The 18,482-nt window shown below is 42.1% G+C and overlaps 1 protein-coding gene across 2 annotated transcripts in view; it reads left to right on the top strand.

Moving 5' to 3' along the window:
• usp34 (ubiquitin specific peptidase 34) overlaps nucleotides 1–18,482 on the top strand; it is a 121,977-nt gene that overhangs the window by 74,856 nt on the left and 28,639 nt on the right. For both annotated transcript variants that reach the window (XM_037543733.1, XM_037543734.1), the window contains exons 33-51: nucleotides 134–220; nucleotides 346–546; nucleotides 1,130–1,212; nucleotides 1,313–1,353; nucleotides 3,272–3,396; nucleotides 4,055–4,207; nucleotides 6,460–6,620; nucleotides 7,756–8,060; nucleotides 8,160–8,323; nucleotides 9,179–9,244; nucleotides 9,361–9,507; nucleotides 9,987–10,043; nucleotides 11,352–11,429; nucleotides 12,219–12,313; nucleotides 14,117–14,289; nucleotides 15,664–15,814; nucleotides 17,126–17,204; nucleotides 17,475–17,528; nucleotides 17,994–18,089. In XM_037543733.1, coding sequence (XP_037399630.1) covers nucleotides 134–220; nucleotides 346–546; nucleotides 1,130–1,212; nucleotides 1,313–1,353; nucleotides 3,272–3,396; nucleotides 4,055–4,207; nucleotides 6,460–6,620; nucleotides 7,756–8,060; nucleotides 8,160–8,323; nucleotides 9,179–9,244; nucleotides 9,361–9,507; nucleotides 9,987–10,043; nucleotides 11,352–11,429; nucleotides 12,219–12,313; nucleotides 14,117–14,289; nucleotides 15,664–15,814; nucleotides 17,126–17,204; nucleotides 17,475–17,528; nucleotides 17,994–18,089 — 2,316 coding nt within the window. The remainder of the gene's footprint in view (nucleotides 1–133; nucleotides 221–345; nucleotides 547–1,129; nucleotides 1,213–1,312; nucleotides 1,354–3,271; nucleotides 3,397–4,054; nucleotides 4,208–6,459; nucleotides 6,621–7,755; nucleotides 8,061–8,159; nucleotides 8,324–9,178; nucleotides 9,245–9,360; nucleotides 9,508–9,986; nucleotides 10,044–11,351; nucleotides 11,430–12,218; nucleotides 12,314–14,116; nucleotides 14,290–15,663; nucleotides 15,815–17,125; nucleotides 17,205–17,474; nucleotides 17,529–17,993; nucleotides 18,090–18,482) is intronic.

Raw genomic sequence — 18,482 nt, forward strand, 5'->3', positions numbered from 1 at the left:
GTTTGTACCTTGATGAGTGAAAAATGTGCCTCCACACTTTATTTCTAACCGTGCATGTATGTGTGTATAATGACTGCATACAGTCTACAGAAGATACCACATAAAGTAAGTTCAAGTCTTGCTGTGTCTGTAGTTTGTGGCCTCAGGTGGTCTTCAGCTGCTGCTGGAGATTTTTAACTCTGCTATTCTGGAGCCCAAAGAGCACGAGTCCTGGACTGTGGTGAGTCGTCCTGTAATCCAGTTAGTCATGATTGGTTTTCACTGTAATGTTTTTGATCCTGTAAGAAGTCTGTAAGACATTTTATTAACACTCACTGTCTGTCTGTCTGTCTGTCTCTGTTGCAGTGGTTGTTGGACTGTCTGGCTTGTCTGCTGAAGCTGATTTGTCAGTTTGCTGTGGATCCAGCTGATCTTGATCTGGCGTATCACGACGTCTTCGCCTGGTCCGGTCTGACGGACACACAGCGGAAGAGGGCGTGGCCTGGTAAATCGCGCAAAGGAACAGGGGATCATGGGAAGGGTCTTCACATACCTCGACTTACTGAGGTATGACAGCACTTCCAGACATAGGTCAATAATGTTCAGGGAATATCTTGGAGAAGAAAAACTGTTCTAGGATCAGATTATATTACTCATTCAACAAGATGAGACCAAAAACTGGACTTCCATGCAACAATTTTATTCGTGTTTGGATTTTTTTTTGTTAAGTTCTCTGATTGTTTTCAAACAAAAAGACTTTTATTGTGTGACTTATTTATTTTATTGTTTTTATTTCAGTACTGTGTAGTTTAATTGTAGCTATAATTACTTCCCTCATGTTTCTGTATTCCATGTATTTTTAAAAAAAGTTCTAAATTGCACCAAAATTTTCTAAAAAAAAAAAATGCAGTTGAAATTGTGATTTCAGATTTTTAGACCCCTGTGTACTTTATTCTGTATTTCTGAGACACCCTTGGCAGTTTGTAGGTTTAATGAACGTAGATTTTTAGACTCCTGTGTACTTTATTCTGTTTTTTAGACTCCTGTGTACTTTTTTAGATTTTTAGACTCCTGTGTACTTTATTCTGTATTTCTGAGACACCCTTGGCAGTTTGTAGGTTTAATGAACGTATGCATGTATGTTTTTCAGGTGTTCCTCAGTCTGGTACAAGGCACTAACCTCATCCAGAGGCTCATCAATGTGGCCTACACCTATGACAACCTGGCACACAGGTAAACACACACCTGCTTATATCCAAAGAAAGAGAGATAAGACAGATTCTAAAAATGATTTATTGGCGTGCTAATGTCATTAACTTGTCCTGTTTCTCAGAGTATTGAAGGCGCAGTCAGATCATCGATCTCGCCATGAAGGTAAGAACGTTTTTGGATGACTCCCAGTAGGTTTGCGCTGATACTGGAGTTTAGCCACTGACATTATGAAGCCATTTCTGACCACCTCTGTCGGTCAACACTGTGACAACACTGCGATTGTGGCCTGATGCTCCCATAATGCTGAGAAATCCACTCAGTCGTGCTTAACCACTGCAGACTCTGATGTAAGCATGAGTGTACAAGGCCACATGTGCGAGACAAATGACTGGAAACAACCATTAGCACCATTTTCACCGAGCCAGAGAAGCAGCTGCATGCTTATGTCTACACATCAAGTTTTTCTATATATTGTTTAGCTCTGTTCTTGATTATTTTGCACATTAAAATTTTTAAAAATATTTTAATACGACTATATTATGGTTCTTCATACCGGCGACCTTCTGATCACAAGGCTGGTTCCCTAATCTCCATCTCATGAAGAATTCAAGAATCAGAATCAGGTTATTCAGAAATATGGTGAAATATGGTGAACATGCTCGTACATATAAAAGTATAAATGGAAATATGCAGTGGTGTGAAAAAAGTGTTTGCCCCCTTCCTGGTTTCTTATTCTTTTGCATATTGGTCATACTTAGATGTTTCGGATCACCAAACAAATTTAAATATTAGACAGAGGTAACACAAGTAAACACAAAATGCAGTTTATAAATGAAGGTCTTTATTATTAAGGGAAAAAGAAAACCAAACATACAGGGCCCTGTGTGGAAAAGTGGCCGACCAAAATTACCCCAAGAGTGCAGCGATGAATCATTCAAGAGGTCGCAGAAGACCCCACAACATCGTCTAAAGAACTGCAGGCCTCACTTGCCTCAGTTAAGGTCAGTGTTCATGACTCCACCATAAGAAAGAGACTGGGCAAAAATGGCCTGCATGGCAGAGTTCCAAGACGAAAACCACGGCTGAGCAAAAAGAACGTAAAGGCTCGTCTCAGTTTTGCCAGAAAACATCTTGATGATCCCCAAGGCTTTTGGGAGAATACTCTGTGGACTGACGAGACAGAAGTTGAACTTTTTGGAAGGTGTGTGTCCCATTACCTCTGGCCTAGAAGTAACACAGCATTTCAGAAAAGGAACATCATACAAACAGTAAAATATGGTGGTGGTAGTGTGATGGTCTGGGGCTGTTTTGCTGCTTCAGGAACTGGAAGACTTGCTGTGGTAAATGGAACCATGAATTCTGCTGTCTACCAAAAAATCCTGAAGGAGAATGTCTGGCCGTCTGTTCGTGACCTCAAGCCGAAGCGCACTTGAGTTCTGCAGCAGGACAATGATCCAAAACACACCAGCAGGTCCACCTCTGAATGGCTTTAGAAAAACAAAATGAAGACTTTGGAGTGGCCTAGTCAAAGTCCTGACCTGAATCCAATTGAGATGCTGTGGCATGACCTTAAAAAGGCGGTTCATGCTCGGTTCTGTAAAGATGAGTGGGCCAAAATTCCTCCAGAGCGCTGTAAAAGACTCATCGCCTGTTATGGCAAATGCTTGATTGCAGTCGTTGCTGCTATAATAAAGACTTTCATTTATAAACTGCATTTTTTGTTTACTTGTGTTATATTTGTCTAATATTTAAATTTGTTTGGTGAGCTGAAACATTTAAGTGTGACAAACATGCAAAAGAATAAGAAATCAGGAAGGGGGCAAACACTTTTTCACACCACTGTAAGGACACGGGGGTCATAGGGGAGGGAGATATGACGGACAACAAGTACAGTTAATACAATAAGTATTAATAAGTGCGTTTTAAAGTGCAGTTGACCTTGAATTCTAAATGCATTTAAGATTATGAGTATGTAATGATAGTGTTGTGTTATAGAGATGCACTGTGGAGAACGGTTGTTGAACTTTTGCTGCTTTGTGATCTGAAAATGATCATATTTTTGTAATTGTCTGTGTGTTAGTGACGCACTACTCGATGTGGTTGTTGGTGAGTTGGGCTCATTGCTGCTCCATGGTGAAGTCCAGCCTGGCCGACAGTGACCATCTCCACGACTGGCTGAAAAAGCTCACGCTGCTCATACCTGAGGTACAGTACACAGAGAGATGATGCTCTCTAATGTAGGCAGTAACAGTCTAGTATTGGTTATAAGCTACACTGTTTAACCTTTTTTTCTGTTAAAATTGAAAGTTTTTTGGGCCACGTCATACATTTCTTTATGTATTAATGCTAAAAAGAAGATCCAGCTCACTGTGGAAAAAGGGGAAGGGCTCTGAAACACAGCCCATGATACCATATGTTCTTTTGCTCGTTGCCAGTAGTTACACATGCCTGCCAGAGAGGTCTCCAAATCCCCAAAGCTTACACTGTGTAACTTTATTAAAATAAGATTTTTTCTTTCTTTCTGAGAGTTATGCATGGCATGAACATCAATTTTATATATATATATATATATATATATATATATATATATATATATATGTATATGTATGTATGTGTGTGTGTGTGTGTGTATATATGTGTATATATATGTGTATATATATATGTATATATATTTATATATATATATACACCAACAGTGGTTGCTTTGTTCTTGTTTTTAGAGCTTGTTTTTAAAGCTTTTATAGCAGTGTTTATTTGATGTGAATAATTCATAACAATTCTTTATACAGTACTTTGATTTTGTTCTAAATCTCTCTCTCTCTCTCTCTCTCTCTGTCTCTGTCTCTGTCTGTCTGTTTTATAGACTGCAGTGCGTCATGAGGCTTGTAATGGACTGTATAAGTTGTCTCTGTCGGGGCTGGAGGGAGGAGAGTCCATTAACAGGTCATTTCTGCTGCTGGCTGCTTCAACACTGCTCAAATTTCTACCAGACGCCCAGGCTCTAAAACCTCTCAGAGTGAGTATATGGCTCATTGTACTGTACTAGTTCAAATTGTGGACCCACAGCTAAACAAACAATTTTTTTTCAGTATTAAGAATTATTTTATGTTCTTTTTAAGTCCAAGGCACTAATTGAGAAGCTAAATATTCACAGAATCATCTTCTGTCATTACTGACAGTGAAGGTAACAAGTAGTCAAGTTCTCATAGATCTTCCTTACTGAGGGTGCTGCACAAGTAAAATTTTCATTTTTTGTCTTTGATTGTTTATTAGGGTATTTTGTTCATTCTCTAAGTGAAAATAAGTTGACACGTCCTCTACAGGGAAAGCACTAGCCTATGGCATTTTTCTTTCAATTTTTACTTCACAATTTTACTTTTTTCACTTTTTATTCAACATGCTGGAAAAAAAAGGTAAAGCATGCAGATTTAATGTGCCGTAACTTTTGCACAGGCCGCATTTCAGTGTTAAACTCAGCAAATATATTAAATTCAGTGATTAAACAGTAATGGAGCATTTAAATGTATGGAAGTGTGTCTCTGTGGATGTAGTAACTTATTTCCACTTAGAAAATCAATAAAACACGTTATTTGACCAGGAAAGCACAAACTTCTGCCTATGACTTTATACACTGCTCAAAAAAAACACTCAAACAACACATCCTAGATGTGAATGAATGAAATATTCTCACTGAATACTTTATTCTGTACAAAGTTGAATGTGCTGACAACAAAATCACACAAAACTCATCAATGGAAATCAAATTTATTTACCAGTGGAGGCCTGGATTTGGAGTCACACACAAACTTAAAGTGGAAAAACACACGACAGGCTGATCCAACTTTGATGTAATGTCCTTAAAACAAGTCAAAATGAGGCTCAGTATTGTGTGTGGCCTCCACGTGCCTGTATGACCTCCCTACAACGCCTGGGCAGCTCCTGATGAGGTGGCGGATGGTCTCCTGAGGGATCTCCTCCCAGACCTATACTAAAGCATCCGCCAACTCCTGGACGGTCTGTGGTGCAACGTTGGTGGATGGAGCGAGACATGATGTCCCAGACGTGCTCAATCGGATTCAGGTCTGGGGAACGGGCGGGCCGGTCCATAGCTTCAATGCCTTCATCTTGCAGGAACTGCTGACACACTCCAGCCACATGAGGTCTAGCATTGTCCTGCATTAGGAGGAACCCAGGGCCAACTGCACCAGCATATGGTCTCACAAGGGGTCTGAGGATCTCATCTCGGTACCTAATGGCAGTCAGGCTACCTCTGGCGAGCACATGGAGGGCTGAGCGGCCCTCCAAAGAAATGCCACCCCACACCATTACTGACCCACTGCCAAACCGGTCATGCTGAAGGATGTTGCAGACAGCAGATCGCTCTCTATGGCGTCTCCAGACCATGTCACGTCTGTCACATGTGCTCAGTGTGAACCTGCTTTCATCTGTGAAGATCACAGGGCACCAGTGGCGAATTTGCCAATCCTGGTGTTCTCTGGCAAATGCCAAGCGTCCTGCACGGTGTTGGGCTGTGAGCACAGCCCCCATCTGTGGACATCAGGCCCTCTTACCATCCTCATGGAGTCGGTTTCTAACCGTTTGTGCAGACACATGCACATTTGTGGCCTGCTGGAGGTCATTCTGCAGGGCTCTGGCAGTGCTCCTCCTGTTCCTCCTTGCACAAAGGTGGAGGTAGCGGTCCTGCTGCTAGGTTGTTGCCCTCCTACGGCCTCCTCCACGTCTCCTGGTGTACTGGCCTGTCTCCTGGTAGCGCCTCCAGCCTCTGGACACTACACTGACAGACACAGCAAACCTTCTTGCCACAGCTCGCATTGATGTGCCATCCTGGATAAGCTGCACTACCTGAGCCACTTGTGTGGGTTGTAGACTCCGTCTCATGCTATCACGAGTGTGAAAGCAGCACCAACATTCAAAAGTGACCAAAACATCAGCCAGAAAGCAGAAAGGTGCTGAGAAGTGGTCTGTGGTCCCACCTGCAGAACCACTCCTTTATTGAGTGTGTCTTGCTAATTGCCAATAATTTCCACCTGTTGTCTGTTCCATTTACACAACAGCTGTGAAATTGATTGTCAGTCAGTGTTGCTTCCTAAGTGGACAGTTTGATTTCACAGAAGTTTGATTTACTTGGGGTTATATTGTGTTGTTTAAGTGTTCCCTTTATTTTTTTGAGCAGTGTATATTTAAGCACCTTGTTCTTCTTGCCATGTAAAATGTAAAAGCTGTGTTATGGTTTGTGTGCATGTACAGGTGGAGGACTATGAGGAGGAGGCTGTGTTGCGCTCAGGCTGTAAAGAGTATTTCTGGCTGCTGTGCAAACTCATCGATAACATCCATGTTAAAGATGCTAGTCAGACCACACTGCTGGACCTGGATGCCCTGGCCCGTCATCTAGCAGACTGCATACGCAGGTATGATACACACTCCACTAGAACAGCTGTATTGACTGCTGACTTTGGCCCAATCAGTTTTTTGATATTAAAAGGCAATTTCACCAGGTTTTCACACCTTGACTTGTAAATGGTCTTTGGTTTGATGTGAAGTGGTTCACTGGAGAGAAACTTTAACACCACAGTGGTGGTGATAGGAACCAGAGGTCACAGTGACTGCCATTTTATTTACTCTCCCAAATCTCCAGAGATGTGTGTTCTAAGTTTTTATAAGTAATGTCGACTGTAAAATAATTTGAAAAAATGGAGGACGTGGTTCTGCCAAAATCTTCACATAATGTCATATAACAATATCAGTCAGTCAGTGTGTTCATAACCATTTCTTGTACTGACAGTCTGTGATGTAGCATTTAGAGAAATGTAGTTCTTCAGATGCCTGATTCCTATCAAAACCACTGCTGTGAACAATTCTGTAATCTGTCTCTCTCGCGCTCTGTCTCTCTCGCGCTCTGTCTCTCTCGCGCTCTGTCTCTCTCGCGCTCTGTCTGTCTCGCTCGCTCTGTCTGTCTCGCTCGCTCTGTCTGTCTCGCTCGCTCTCTGTCTCTCTCGCTCTGTCTCTCTCGCTCTGTCTCGCTCGCTCGCTCGCTCGCTCTCTGTCTCTCTCGCTCTGTCTCTGTCGCTCTGTCTCTCTCGCTCTGTCTCTCTCTCGCTCGCTCTGTCTCTCTCTCGCTCGCTCTGTCTGTCTCGCTCGCTCTGTCTGTCTCGCTCGTTCTGTCTGTCTCGCTCGCTCTGTCTCTCGCTCGCTCTCTGTCTCTCTCGCTCGCTCTCTGTCTCTCTCGCTCGCTCTCTCTCGCTCGCTCTCTCGCGCGCTCTCTCTCTCTCTCTCTCTCTCGCTCGCTCGCTCTGTCTCTCTCGCTCGCTCTGTCTCACTCGCTCTGTCTGTCTCGCTCGTTCTGTCTGTCTCACTCGCTCTGTCTCTCTTGCTCTCTGTCTCTCGCTCGCTCTCTCTCTCTCTGTCTCTCTCTCTCTCTCTCTCTCTCTCTCTCTCTCTCTCTCTCTCTCTCTCTCTCTCTCTCTCTCTCTCTCTCTTTCTCTCCCTCTCCTCGCGCTCATGGTCTCTGTCTCTCACCCCCTCACTCTCTCACTGTCTCTCTAGTCGTGAAATCCTGGATCAGCAGGACGGAGCTGTAGAAGATGATGGTCTAACAGGTCTGCTGCGTTTAGCCACCAGTGTGCTGAAGCACAAGCCTCCGTTTAAGTTTTGCCGTGAAGGGCAGGAGTTTTTGAGGGACATCCATGATGTACTCTTCCTATTGCCCAGCCTGAAGGACCGGCAGCAGCCAAAATGTAAAAGCCACGCTGCCCGTGCGGCGGCGTATGACCTGCTGGTAGAGATGGTGAAGGGTTCAGTGGAGAACTACAGATTGCTGCACAACTGGGTCATGGCACAACACATGCAGGGTAAGGACAGAGATGGGGTGTGTGTAATGCATAAAATATCAACATTAACCCTGCTGTTAACTAAGCAGGTGTTCATGCAGCTGTTGTTCCTCTCCATAGCCTCTCACGCACCATATAAATGGGACTACTGGCCGCATGATGATGTAAGAGCAGAATGCCGCTTTGTGGGTTTGACCAATCTGGGCGCCACGTGTTACCTGGCTTCAACCATACAGCAGCTGTATATGATACCAGAGGCCAGACAGGCTGTATTTACAGCTAAAGTGAGTATATACACACATACATGTGTACACAGTAGGGTTGTCATAGTGCGATATTAATATTTAGAAAATAATACAATATTTTCAACAGTGTTTTATTTATGTTGGGCAGTAATTGGCCGTGTTTCCATGCAAAGACTTTTGCCAATCCGCTTGAATACACTCTGATTATATATTAAGATTGACGTGTTTATATGCACACTGTACTCAACAATGTGATGGAAAATCTTCATTTACATGGTCATTACAAGCAATCCAATCGGAATGACGCCCATGCATAGAGCACCACTTAGTGTGGATGTTACCGCGAGCATCACGTCAGATGAGCAGCACTTGTGTTTTCAGTTGCTTTATCATGGCTTTCTCCAGTAAAACATACGTGTCCTTATTAAAGAAGGCCGAGAGGAAGACGGTGTGTTCTGAGACACGTAAGCTGGACGTCCGTCCCACCGCCGTCTTTTAAAGCTCAAAGCATAAACTTGGTCTCCTCTGCTGTTTCTGTTCCCGCCATGTTGAACATTCCAAACTTTCGCCATGTTTCAGACATACTTACACATTCCGATTTGGGAATGTAAACGGACACAGATGTTTACATGGTCGTTATTCTTCTATTTAGTAGGTCTTTCACAGGTTTACCCACCTCGTTTAACTGGATAGAACCTGTATTCCGAATGGCCTCAATCGGAATAGACTATTATACATTTACATATTCTGTTCCGATTGAGCTATTAGTCGGATTATTAACGGATTAATAAACTGCATGTAAGTGTGGCTATTGTGGTGACTGTATGGTGACATATAATAAGCTGTGTTTCTGTTCGATTCACCCTACATGCCTCTTTCTCTGTCTGTTTGCAGTATTCAGAGGAGATGAAGCATAAAACGACGCTACTAGAGCTGCAGAAGATGTTCACCTATCTTATGGTGAGCTTGTCAGACATACTCGGACATACATACTCTGTATTAGACGGTTTGTCATCTTTCTGTGTTTCATCACAAATTTTATAACTTCTCCCTTCTTTTTCTGTGATTGTGTGCAGGAGAGTGAGAGAAAGGCATATAACCCTCGTCCCTTCTGTAAAACCTACACCATGGATAAGCAGCCGCTCAACACCGGAGAGCAGAAGGACATGACCGAGTTCTTCACTGACCTCATCACCAAAATTGAGGAGATGTCTCCAGACCTGGTAAGACTCCTTTGATCTTCATCGATCTAAGGGTTAAAATAACGGGGCCATAAATGTCATTCCCTACCCGACCGCCAGGCCGACACCAGAGATTCATGTATGTTGGCATAGATGTAGCAAGGAGATGAAACATGTCTTCAGGAGAGTGCTAATGCCCAAAATAAGCCAAACCAAGCTAGAGCTGGAAATATTTGGCCAAACCCAACCCGATCCAACTACTCATGTCTGGTTCTGACACATTTCAGAAGCCCTTTCTGAAATGTGTTGGCTTGAGTGGACCTTGAATTTCGAGTTCTCACAGACTGCCTTCCACTTTCAGCACATTTTGCCTGCTTTAGTTTTTCTCTGCAGAAGAAAAGAACATCAAGCATTAAGCTGAACCCGTACTGACAGTCAAATCCTCCTGAAAAGTGATTAGATGGGTGCTTTGTGTTCGATTATCCAGATGTGCACGGTTCATGGTACTTTCTCTCTTGCAGAAAAACACAGTGAAGACGCTGTTTGGAGGAGTCATCACCAACAATGTGGTCTCACTGGTAAGCCAGATATTAGAATACATTAGACTTAAAGGAGAATTCCACCAGTTTTTCAAATATTCTCAGGGTTTTAAAACAGTCATTCAGAAAGGTTTAATGTGAAATGGTTCATTGAAACCTGGAGATTTCCTTACCATTCCTACATCAGTGATAATAATAATAATAATAATAACAATAATAATAATAAGTTCAGTTTATATAGCGCCTTTCACAAACACAAGGACGCTTTACATAGTATCAAAAAAAAGACTACAGAGAAGAAAAAAGGAAGGTTTTTAACAGGGATTTGAAGGAAGACCGTCTAGTTGAAGGAAGTGAGAGCATGAGAGGGACAATATAAAGAAATGAGATCAGAAAGGTGTGTTGGACCATGTAAAGACCATGTAAAGCCTTGAAGGTAAGAAGAAGGATTTTGTAATCCTTCCTTAATTTTAGAACTAATAGGAAGCCAATGCAACTGTCGAGGAACAGGAGTGATCGGAGCCGTGCGCTTGGTGGAGGTAAGTATCCTGGCTGCTGAGTTTCGGACGTACTGAAGACAGTTGTTTAGTTTAACTGGAAGGTCATAGAAAAGCGAGTTACAGTAATTGATACAAGAAGATGAAGGCATTGATCAACATTTGAGCATCAGTGTCGTTCAGCATTGGGCGTAAGTGTGCAGCGTTACGCAGATGATAAAATGCAGTTTTGGTGACGAGCTTAATGCGAGACTCAAAAGTAAGAGAAGAATCAAGAAGATTCTGGTTTAATATGGAGACCATCAATGTTAACTGAACAATGCAATACCCGGGTAAGTGAGCTTAGCTTAGCTCCAACTAAAAGACCCTCCGTTTTATCAGCGTTTAGTTTCAGGTATTTGTTTTGAAATCTCTGATGTTGGGAACCAGTGGGTGCAAATACAGAAATTTTCTTTACTATTTGCTAAAACCACCAGTGCACCTACAGCAGCCTTTTGTGTTTTATATGTAACGTTAATGGTAGTGAAATAGTGGTGAATCTAAAAATAAATATTTAAAAAAAAAATTTTTTTTTTGTTTGTTTGTTTGTTTTAATTTGCTGCCCTCTGCCTTTCTGCCATGAATAGCTTTAAAAATAAGTTGTAAGTCTTAACACAATCATAAACAATATTTCAGGCAGGAGTACAACTTTTAACTCTTCAGGCATCTGGTTACTTCCACTACCACTGTGGACGCAGGTTATTTGACATCAACCATTTTATTTGAATGGTTTAATTATGCAGAACATTTGAAAACTTGTGAATTCGCCTTTAGCTCCTTTTGTGAGTGTGATGTGAACTCTCTTGTGTAGGACTGTGATCATGTGAGTCAGACAGCAGAGGAGTTCTACACTGTGAGGTGTCAGGTGGCTGACATGAAGAACATCTATGTGAGTGACTCTTACACACATTCAAACACACACAGGCACAAACTGGAAACCCATCTTTCACAAAACTCTTCTGCACTGTACTGTATGCTCATGTAACTCATCAAATTAGGGACTGTACAACTTAATTTTTGCTATTAAAAGTACAGTTTAACGGCCTGTTAGTGTTTTATTAGTAGTTTGCTAAGAGAGCCTTGTTCTAGTGGCAGATGATGCTTAGGTTTGAGATTGTCTGATGTAAACTCCACACTAAAATCACCACAGCTCCCAGAATCTCACCTTTCAAAGAGAATTTAAACTTTATCTGATTTGCTCGCTGTCCAGTGAGAAGCGGAGGATTTGTTTATCTGGCTAAGTGCTGTAGCAAGCAGTTGCATGGCCTCACCAATAATCCTTTACAATGAAATATAGGCTTAGTGGCAGATCCAGAAAACATCTCTTTTTAAGAAGTTAGTCCTGAATTTTCTTGGAAGCTAAGCAGAGGTAGCAGGTAAAGAAGAGATCCTTGTATGTTTTGCCAGCTGCTGCTCCACTTTATTTATTTGTATTTGTTACCCGGATGTTGGACTAAACACTCAGTAGCTGGTCATTTTACCTGTCGGTCAAAAAGCTCTTTCCCTGTCCGAGACGGCGGTTCCTTAAACCTGCCTGGTCCGGCTTAGGAGCCTGTTGCATCCCCATCTAGTGGATTTATTAGTCAAGTAGTTTGCTATCCAGCCCCTAGTATAAATAAAGGAGTATTTATTTTTAAAGGATTCACAAAAAAGCTGGTATTATTCTGTGCATGTGTAGGAGTCTCTGGATGAAGTGACTATTAAAGACACTCTGGAGGGAGACAACATGTACACCTGCTCTCAGTGTGGGAAGAAGGTGCGCGCTGAGAAACGGTAAGAGCACCTCATCCACGCTACATGCTCAACATTTTACTCCTCGTTTTGTTTGCAAACATTACTGTGCAAGGTCTGACGCATCTAAGCGAAGTGTTTGAAACCGCACATCTTGGCAGTAAGTATGAGTTTTGAATGAATAAAATTGTATATATCATTAGAATAAATACAAATAAATACAGTAAAACGTGACATTTTTAAAAAGCAGTTGAGATGTTGGGCTAGAAGAGGAAATGTTTGTCCAGCAGCAGCTGATTATGGCCCAATCCCGTTTCTTATACTTACCCCTACCCCTTGTTTTTGAGTGTAACACTCCCCCTTGAAACTGAGTTACAAGGGGTAGTGGTTGAAATCTTCCCCCCAAGAAATGGGACAACCCTTCGAGAGCTGGATACGTCATCAGTGGCTTTTACGTGAACAGACGAGACGAGGTTTTCCAGCCATTTCCAATACGCCGCCTCCAGCTGTGGTGATCTCACGTGTGTCACATCACAGGGCAGGTGAAACATTAGAAATAGCCTGAAAAAACAATCAGGACGTGTTTTCCTGCTTTGTCTCCAGACTATAGTAATAATGGTACATCGCACTGAGATTTGCCGTTTATCCGGAGGAGACTGAAAAGCACCGGCGCTCCGATTCATTCACAACTTCAGTTTTACGCATCAATCAATCAAACGAGTCACAGAATAAAAAAGAGAACAAAAAAAAAACGACATCACTTCATTTACAGCTACTAGCGCTGCTCTGTAGGCGACCCTGCCGGCCTGCAGTGACCGCAGAGGAGGGGGAAAGTTCAGCTCCTCACTGCTTAAATACATTTAGGGCATCATCCGCCTTCAAAGAGGGGGGCAGTTATTTATTATCACCACCAAGGATTCTTCGGTGATGTGAAGCTGAACTTAGCTTTCTAATCGCCAGCTTCATGATCGAATTTTCCCGTTCCACCTTAAATGGTGCAGCAACCTCAGGTACCAGAACATAACTGCTGCACCATTTAAGGTGGAACGGGAAAATTCGGCAGGTAGCGACCGAGACATCAGCGCATTACTAGTGATTTGTATGCATGTTGTGAAGGAAATGGCCATAAAACACTGCAATGGTTCTTACAGTAAAGCGGCTTTTAAACAGAGGAATACTCACTTTTATGTGTCTCTTTGGTCGCTTGTGCAGCCATCTTGCTGATGATTCGCATAGCATTCTGGGAATTTTCTCTCAATCCTCAGTTTGTTGTGCCTCTGAAAAATCTCCGTTTGAAGGGCCGAGTAGCCCCAACACTTCACCCTACCCCTCCATCTCAACAACAGTCAGGATAACCCCACCCCTAGACGTGAACACGCAAAACAGAGGGGTAGGGCTAAGTGTTAGGGGCAAGGGGTGAAATGGGACTGGGCCTAAGATCAAGTGACCCTTATTAGTCCCACAGTGGGGAAATTTCACCTCTGTAATCTAACACATCTGTGCAGTGAAACACCACATACACACCTGTGAACACACACACACACACACACGAACACGCACACTAGGGGGCACACTTGCCTGCAGCGGACGTGGAGCAGTTGGGGGTTAGGTGCTGTCCAATTAAATAGCTTATTAAATCCAATTTTCCTAGGTGCTTGAAACTCACATAGTACTGTATGTTTGTGTTTTTTTATATGTATATTTAAATTTTTCATCAATACTATTTTTACTAACAGCACATGGTGGTTTATATTTATCTGTGCTTGAAGGCCTCATTCAGGTTGTTCTAGTCCATTCCAATATGTTCTATAATTAAAGTGTGTGTGAATGTTTAATCATTGGCAGGGCGTGTTTTAAGAAGCTTCCGCGGATCCTGAGCTTCAACACCATGCGATACACCTTCAACATGGTGACGATGATGAAAGAGAAGGTCAACACGCACTTCTCCTTCCCTCTGCGTCTCGACATGACGCCCTACACTGAGGACTTCCTCATGGCCAAGGGAGACCGGAAGGAGGGTAATGCTTCTGTTTCATATCCTAACATTCGTTGTTCTGACTCTTTCAGGCATGGACATAAAAAAAGTAAAAAACTAAAGTTTTAAAATTTTTATCCATTATTTGTTACACTCTCTCCACAACTCCTTCATAATCAAATATTACTTTTTTTTTTTACCTTTATGTCATTGCACAAGTCACTATTCTCAAATGACTGATCCGGAGATTTTTGGGGTAATAAATCCCAGGAATACAGGGTGATTCAGAAAGATTTATCTGATTTCAAAGCACCGTATTCTTACAATACCGATTGAAAGAGGGGGTCATAGTTTCTGACTGTCACCGGAAGGTGGCTCCCCTCAGTCTGAGGAGATGTGACCCCAGAGCGACAAAGCAGTGTGATTTTCGTCGGCTGTGAAGCTCCAGCAGCTCTGAGCGTTCATCGTTGGTTCCACAAAACTGGATGATCTCCGCAAACGCACTGAAAGAGCCGTGAGTGCAGCGACACCCAACATGCTCAATCCCATATGGGATGAGTTTGACTATGGCGTTGATGTTGTCCGTACAGCTGGAGCAGATTCACATTGAGCACTTGTAAAATTACATAATAAACTTTATACTCAATTAAACCATTTACAGTTTACTGCAGTGTTCTGTGATGTACTTTTTGAATCACCTTGTACAATCATCCAGATTAAATATCAGAATAAATCAGAGCATGCATGGAACGGGGATGTTCCTTTGGCCCCACCATTTTATCACTAATGTCCAAAACCTTGGGTCAGCTAGATCAGTCAGATCGGGAGGCAATAACAGGAGGTGGGACGTCCTAAAATGGAATGATTTCTCCCCCCATGTTACCCTGTATAATAGTTTTAGTTTGTGCTGAAGTAGGCTGGTAAATTTCAGCTGGAACGTTTTATTAATCTTTTTTGTTGTTGATTTCATGGAATTATAGATGGTAAACTTTTATACAGCCTGCATCAGCGATGAAGGTCCAGAGTTCTGCGGAGGTCTACCTAGAGATCAGGAGTGATCTGGCTTATAGAAAAATAACTACATTGTATTGTGGATTGAATATTTTATGTAGGCTTTTCAGATACTGACTTGTAATATTCCACTTGTAGTATTCCATCCTTTATTCCCAGGGAATAACTCACATGATCTGCTGATTTTAAAAATCCGTTTAGAGCACGACTGGGGTATGAAGTGGGGAATGAAGGAGAAATCTGGACTCAAACTTGTGTTGTTCTAACAAGATCATGCAATATTAACTCGGTTGTCTCAACTCAAAACGTTAGAAACTCCATCTGAAATAATACGAGCTGAGGCAGGGCAACTCCGAACTCTGCGTTTTTGGTTTCTCTTGATTAGCTCCGTGTTGTGTTCTGTCAGGTTTCCGTGATAGCGGTGAGGGTAAAGCAGCGGAGAGTTACGAGTATGACCTGATTGGAGTGACGGTGCACACAGGCACAGCGGACGGTGGCCATTACTACAGCTTCATCAGAGACATCATCAACCCCCACGCATACCGCAACAACAAATGGTGAGGAAGAGGGTGGGGTTGGAGGAAATGATGGAAAAATCTATTCATTTTATTTCAATTTTAATAACTAACTTTGATATACTATGTAAGCATTGTTAAAGGACCAGAATTCATACAGTCCTTATGTGGAAACTTACCTGCAAAAACAGCCTGTGTTGATTTCATTGTGGTTATGACTCCTTTTCCGTATGGCCACCAATTCAGCCTAGAATAGTTTGGGCTCCGCCCATTGACATTGAATTGATGTGGAGTGTTGTTACTCTAAACACTCTTGAGTTATTGAAGTGGAAGATGTGGGAAAGTGATTAAACGTTGTGCTGTTCCTGACTGTCAGAAAGCAAGTGCATGGTTGCAGCCTTCCAAAGGATTCATCCAAAAGAAAGGACTCTGAGGACCTTAGGCTGAATTTAACAGTTCCACGGTTCAGCCTGGGCTGGACAGCTCAATACAGGACAGCGAATCAGAGCAGAGGTCATTTACATATAGTTGTTAGTTAATAATATTTAAAGGGACCATAAGGAAAACTACTTGTTTATTTCTAAGAGACATAGAGAGGCTAAAGTATGACTGTTTTTGGTGCAGAAAACCACAAAAAAGTTGATCTGTACTTCTAGAGTTACAGACTGTAGTCCTTCTGCTTCTCTGCATACTTTGTTAGCCCCCTTTTACTCTGTTCTACAATAGTCAAGACAGAACAGGTATTATTTGGGTGGTGGATCATTCTCGGGACTGATGTAGTAGTGACGTGTTGGTGTGCATTACAGGGATGCATGTGCATCAGACACAGCAGCATTGCTGATGCCCAAATTTTTCTCTGACCTTAAGGCTGCCTGTATGACTTCTATACACCGCAGAGACAGGACAGAGTAGTCTTTTCTTCAACTCTACAGCAGCAAATGTTAAAAACATACTTTTCATTGTTGGATAAATATATTTCTATTTTTGTCAATAAATGTCCAGTTAATCATTTATTAATAAAACACTTTTTAAACATTTTTTAAAAAACATCGTCTGGCATTGCAAGAATGAATTTGGCTTGGGAGGAGATTCACTTTCTCACATTCTTCCCCAGCCTAAGTAAGTCAGCTGGGTTATGGTAACATATGATGATGTCCACTGGCGAAAAAACAAACCAAAAAAAGCTGATGTATTACTACATGCTGGTGCTGCACATCGGTGACTTTATGTCCTTGTTTTTCTGATGTTTTCCTGCATCACTACACGGCTGTATTTCTCTTATATTCAGTGTAACATTAAAAGTCGTAACTTTCTTTGGGGTGTATCACGGTGACTTCCCGTTTCCTGTCCCAGGTATCTGTTTAATGATGCAGAGGTGAAGCCTTTTGACTCAGCCCAGCTTGCATCAGAATGTTTTGGAGGAGAAATGACGGTACAGTTTTACTTTCTGCTTCTTCTAGAAATAAACATCTGTTACATGCCTCAACGCTAAACAGCTTAATGTTTCTCATGACTCTTTGTGTTGATTTTAGCTTTGTTCAAGCAAAGAAACGGCAAACTGTGCAGTGCTTTGACTTTCCAACACTAGAAATGATAATTACTCTTCGAGATTTTGTTGATACCAAGTTCTTTGATGTATTGATGGTGAAAGATCTATATAACTTTTTTTTTTTTTCTTTTAATTTTACTTTACTCATTGTAGACAAAAACCTATGACTCCGTCACTGACAAGTTCATGGACTTCTCCTTTGAAAAGGTAAGTCTCTGCTACTTGGCTCACAAATAGAAAACTTTTCCTGCCATTCTTTTCCATATCATAGATGGGTCTCCCAAACCTTTAATATCCACTGCTGTTTGGTTGGGGAATCCAGCAGGACTCTCTTGGATACTAAGAACATTTTTCCTATCATACCTTTACTTTATCATTTCACCTTGTTCTGATCCTTGGTACTATAATTTTGCAAATATAAATGTATCTCTGAATTTTCTCCACAACAAACGCTGAAGTATCTTTTGCTGCTTCACGTTTAGCAGCCTATATATCTTCTCCTCAAGGAGCACTATTAGCACTTCAGTAACTTTTGCTGCTTTATGATGAGCAGGCGGAATATTCTCCACAGGGGGGGATATGATCACGTTTGGTGCTTTGCATCTGTGACACTGTATATTCGTTTTAATGTTAAGTCATTAGTAACTCCTGCACTCTCTCTCGTTCTCCCAGACCCACAGTGCCTATATGTTATTCTATAAGAGGGTGGAGCCAGAGGAGGAGAATGGGAAGGACTTCAGTTTTGATGTTTCTCCTGACCTGCTGGAGGTACACACACCTGTCTGTCTGAGCCACTTCTTAAATCAGAGAAGGGGTGGCCAAAATAATGTTGAAAAATGTCATAAGAGTTTGGTTTAATCAGGTCAAATCAAGCCAAGCCTGGTCGTATTATAGTTATAGTCATTTCAGACGCGTGTGAAACAAAACGTTCCTCCAGGACTAACACAGGAACACGAGTGCAGGCAATGCAGGACAATAAATAAATACAAAAGACTTACAATAAATACTAAACAGAACACAGGTAGTACACGGTACTGAGAGCATGTGGAGCTGTGCAAAGGAGCATGAAACATCCGTCCATCCATTTTCTAAGCCGCTTCTCCGTCAGGGTCGCGGGGGGGTGCTGGAGCCTATCCCAGCAGTCTTCGGGCGAAAGGCAGG

This window comes from Pygocentrus nattereri, chromosome 12, assembly GCF_015220715.1.
Source record: "Pygocentrus nattereri isolate fPygNat1 chromosome 12, fPygNat1.pri, whole genome shotgun sequence".
Taxonomy (NCBI): domain Eukaryota; kingdom Metazoa; phylum Chordata; class Actinopteri; order Characiformes; family Serrasalmidae; genus Pygocentrus; species Pygocentrus nattereri.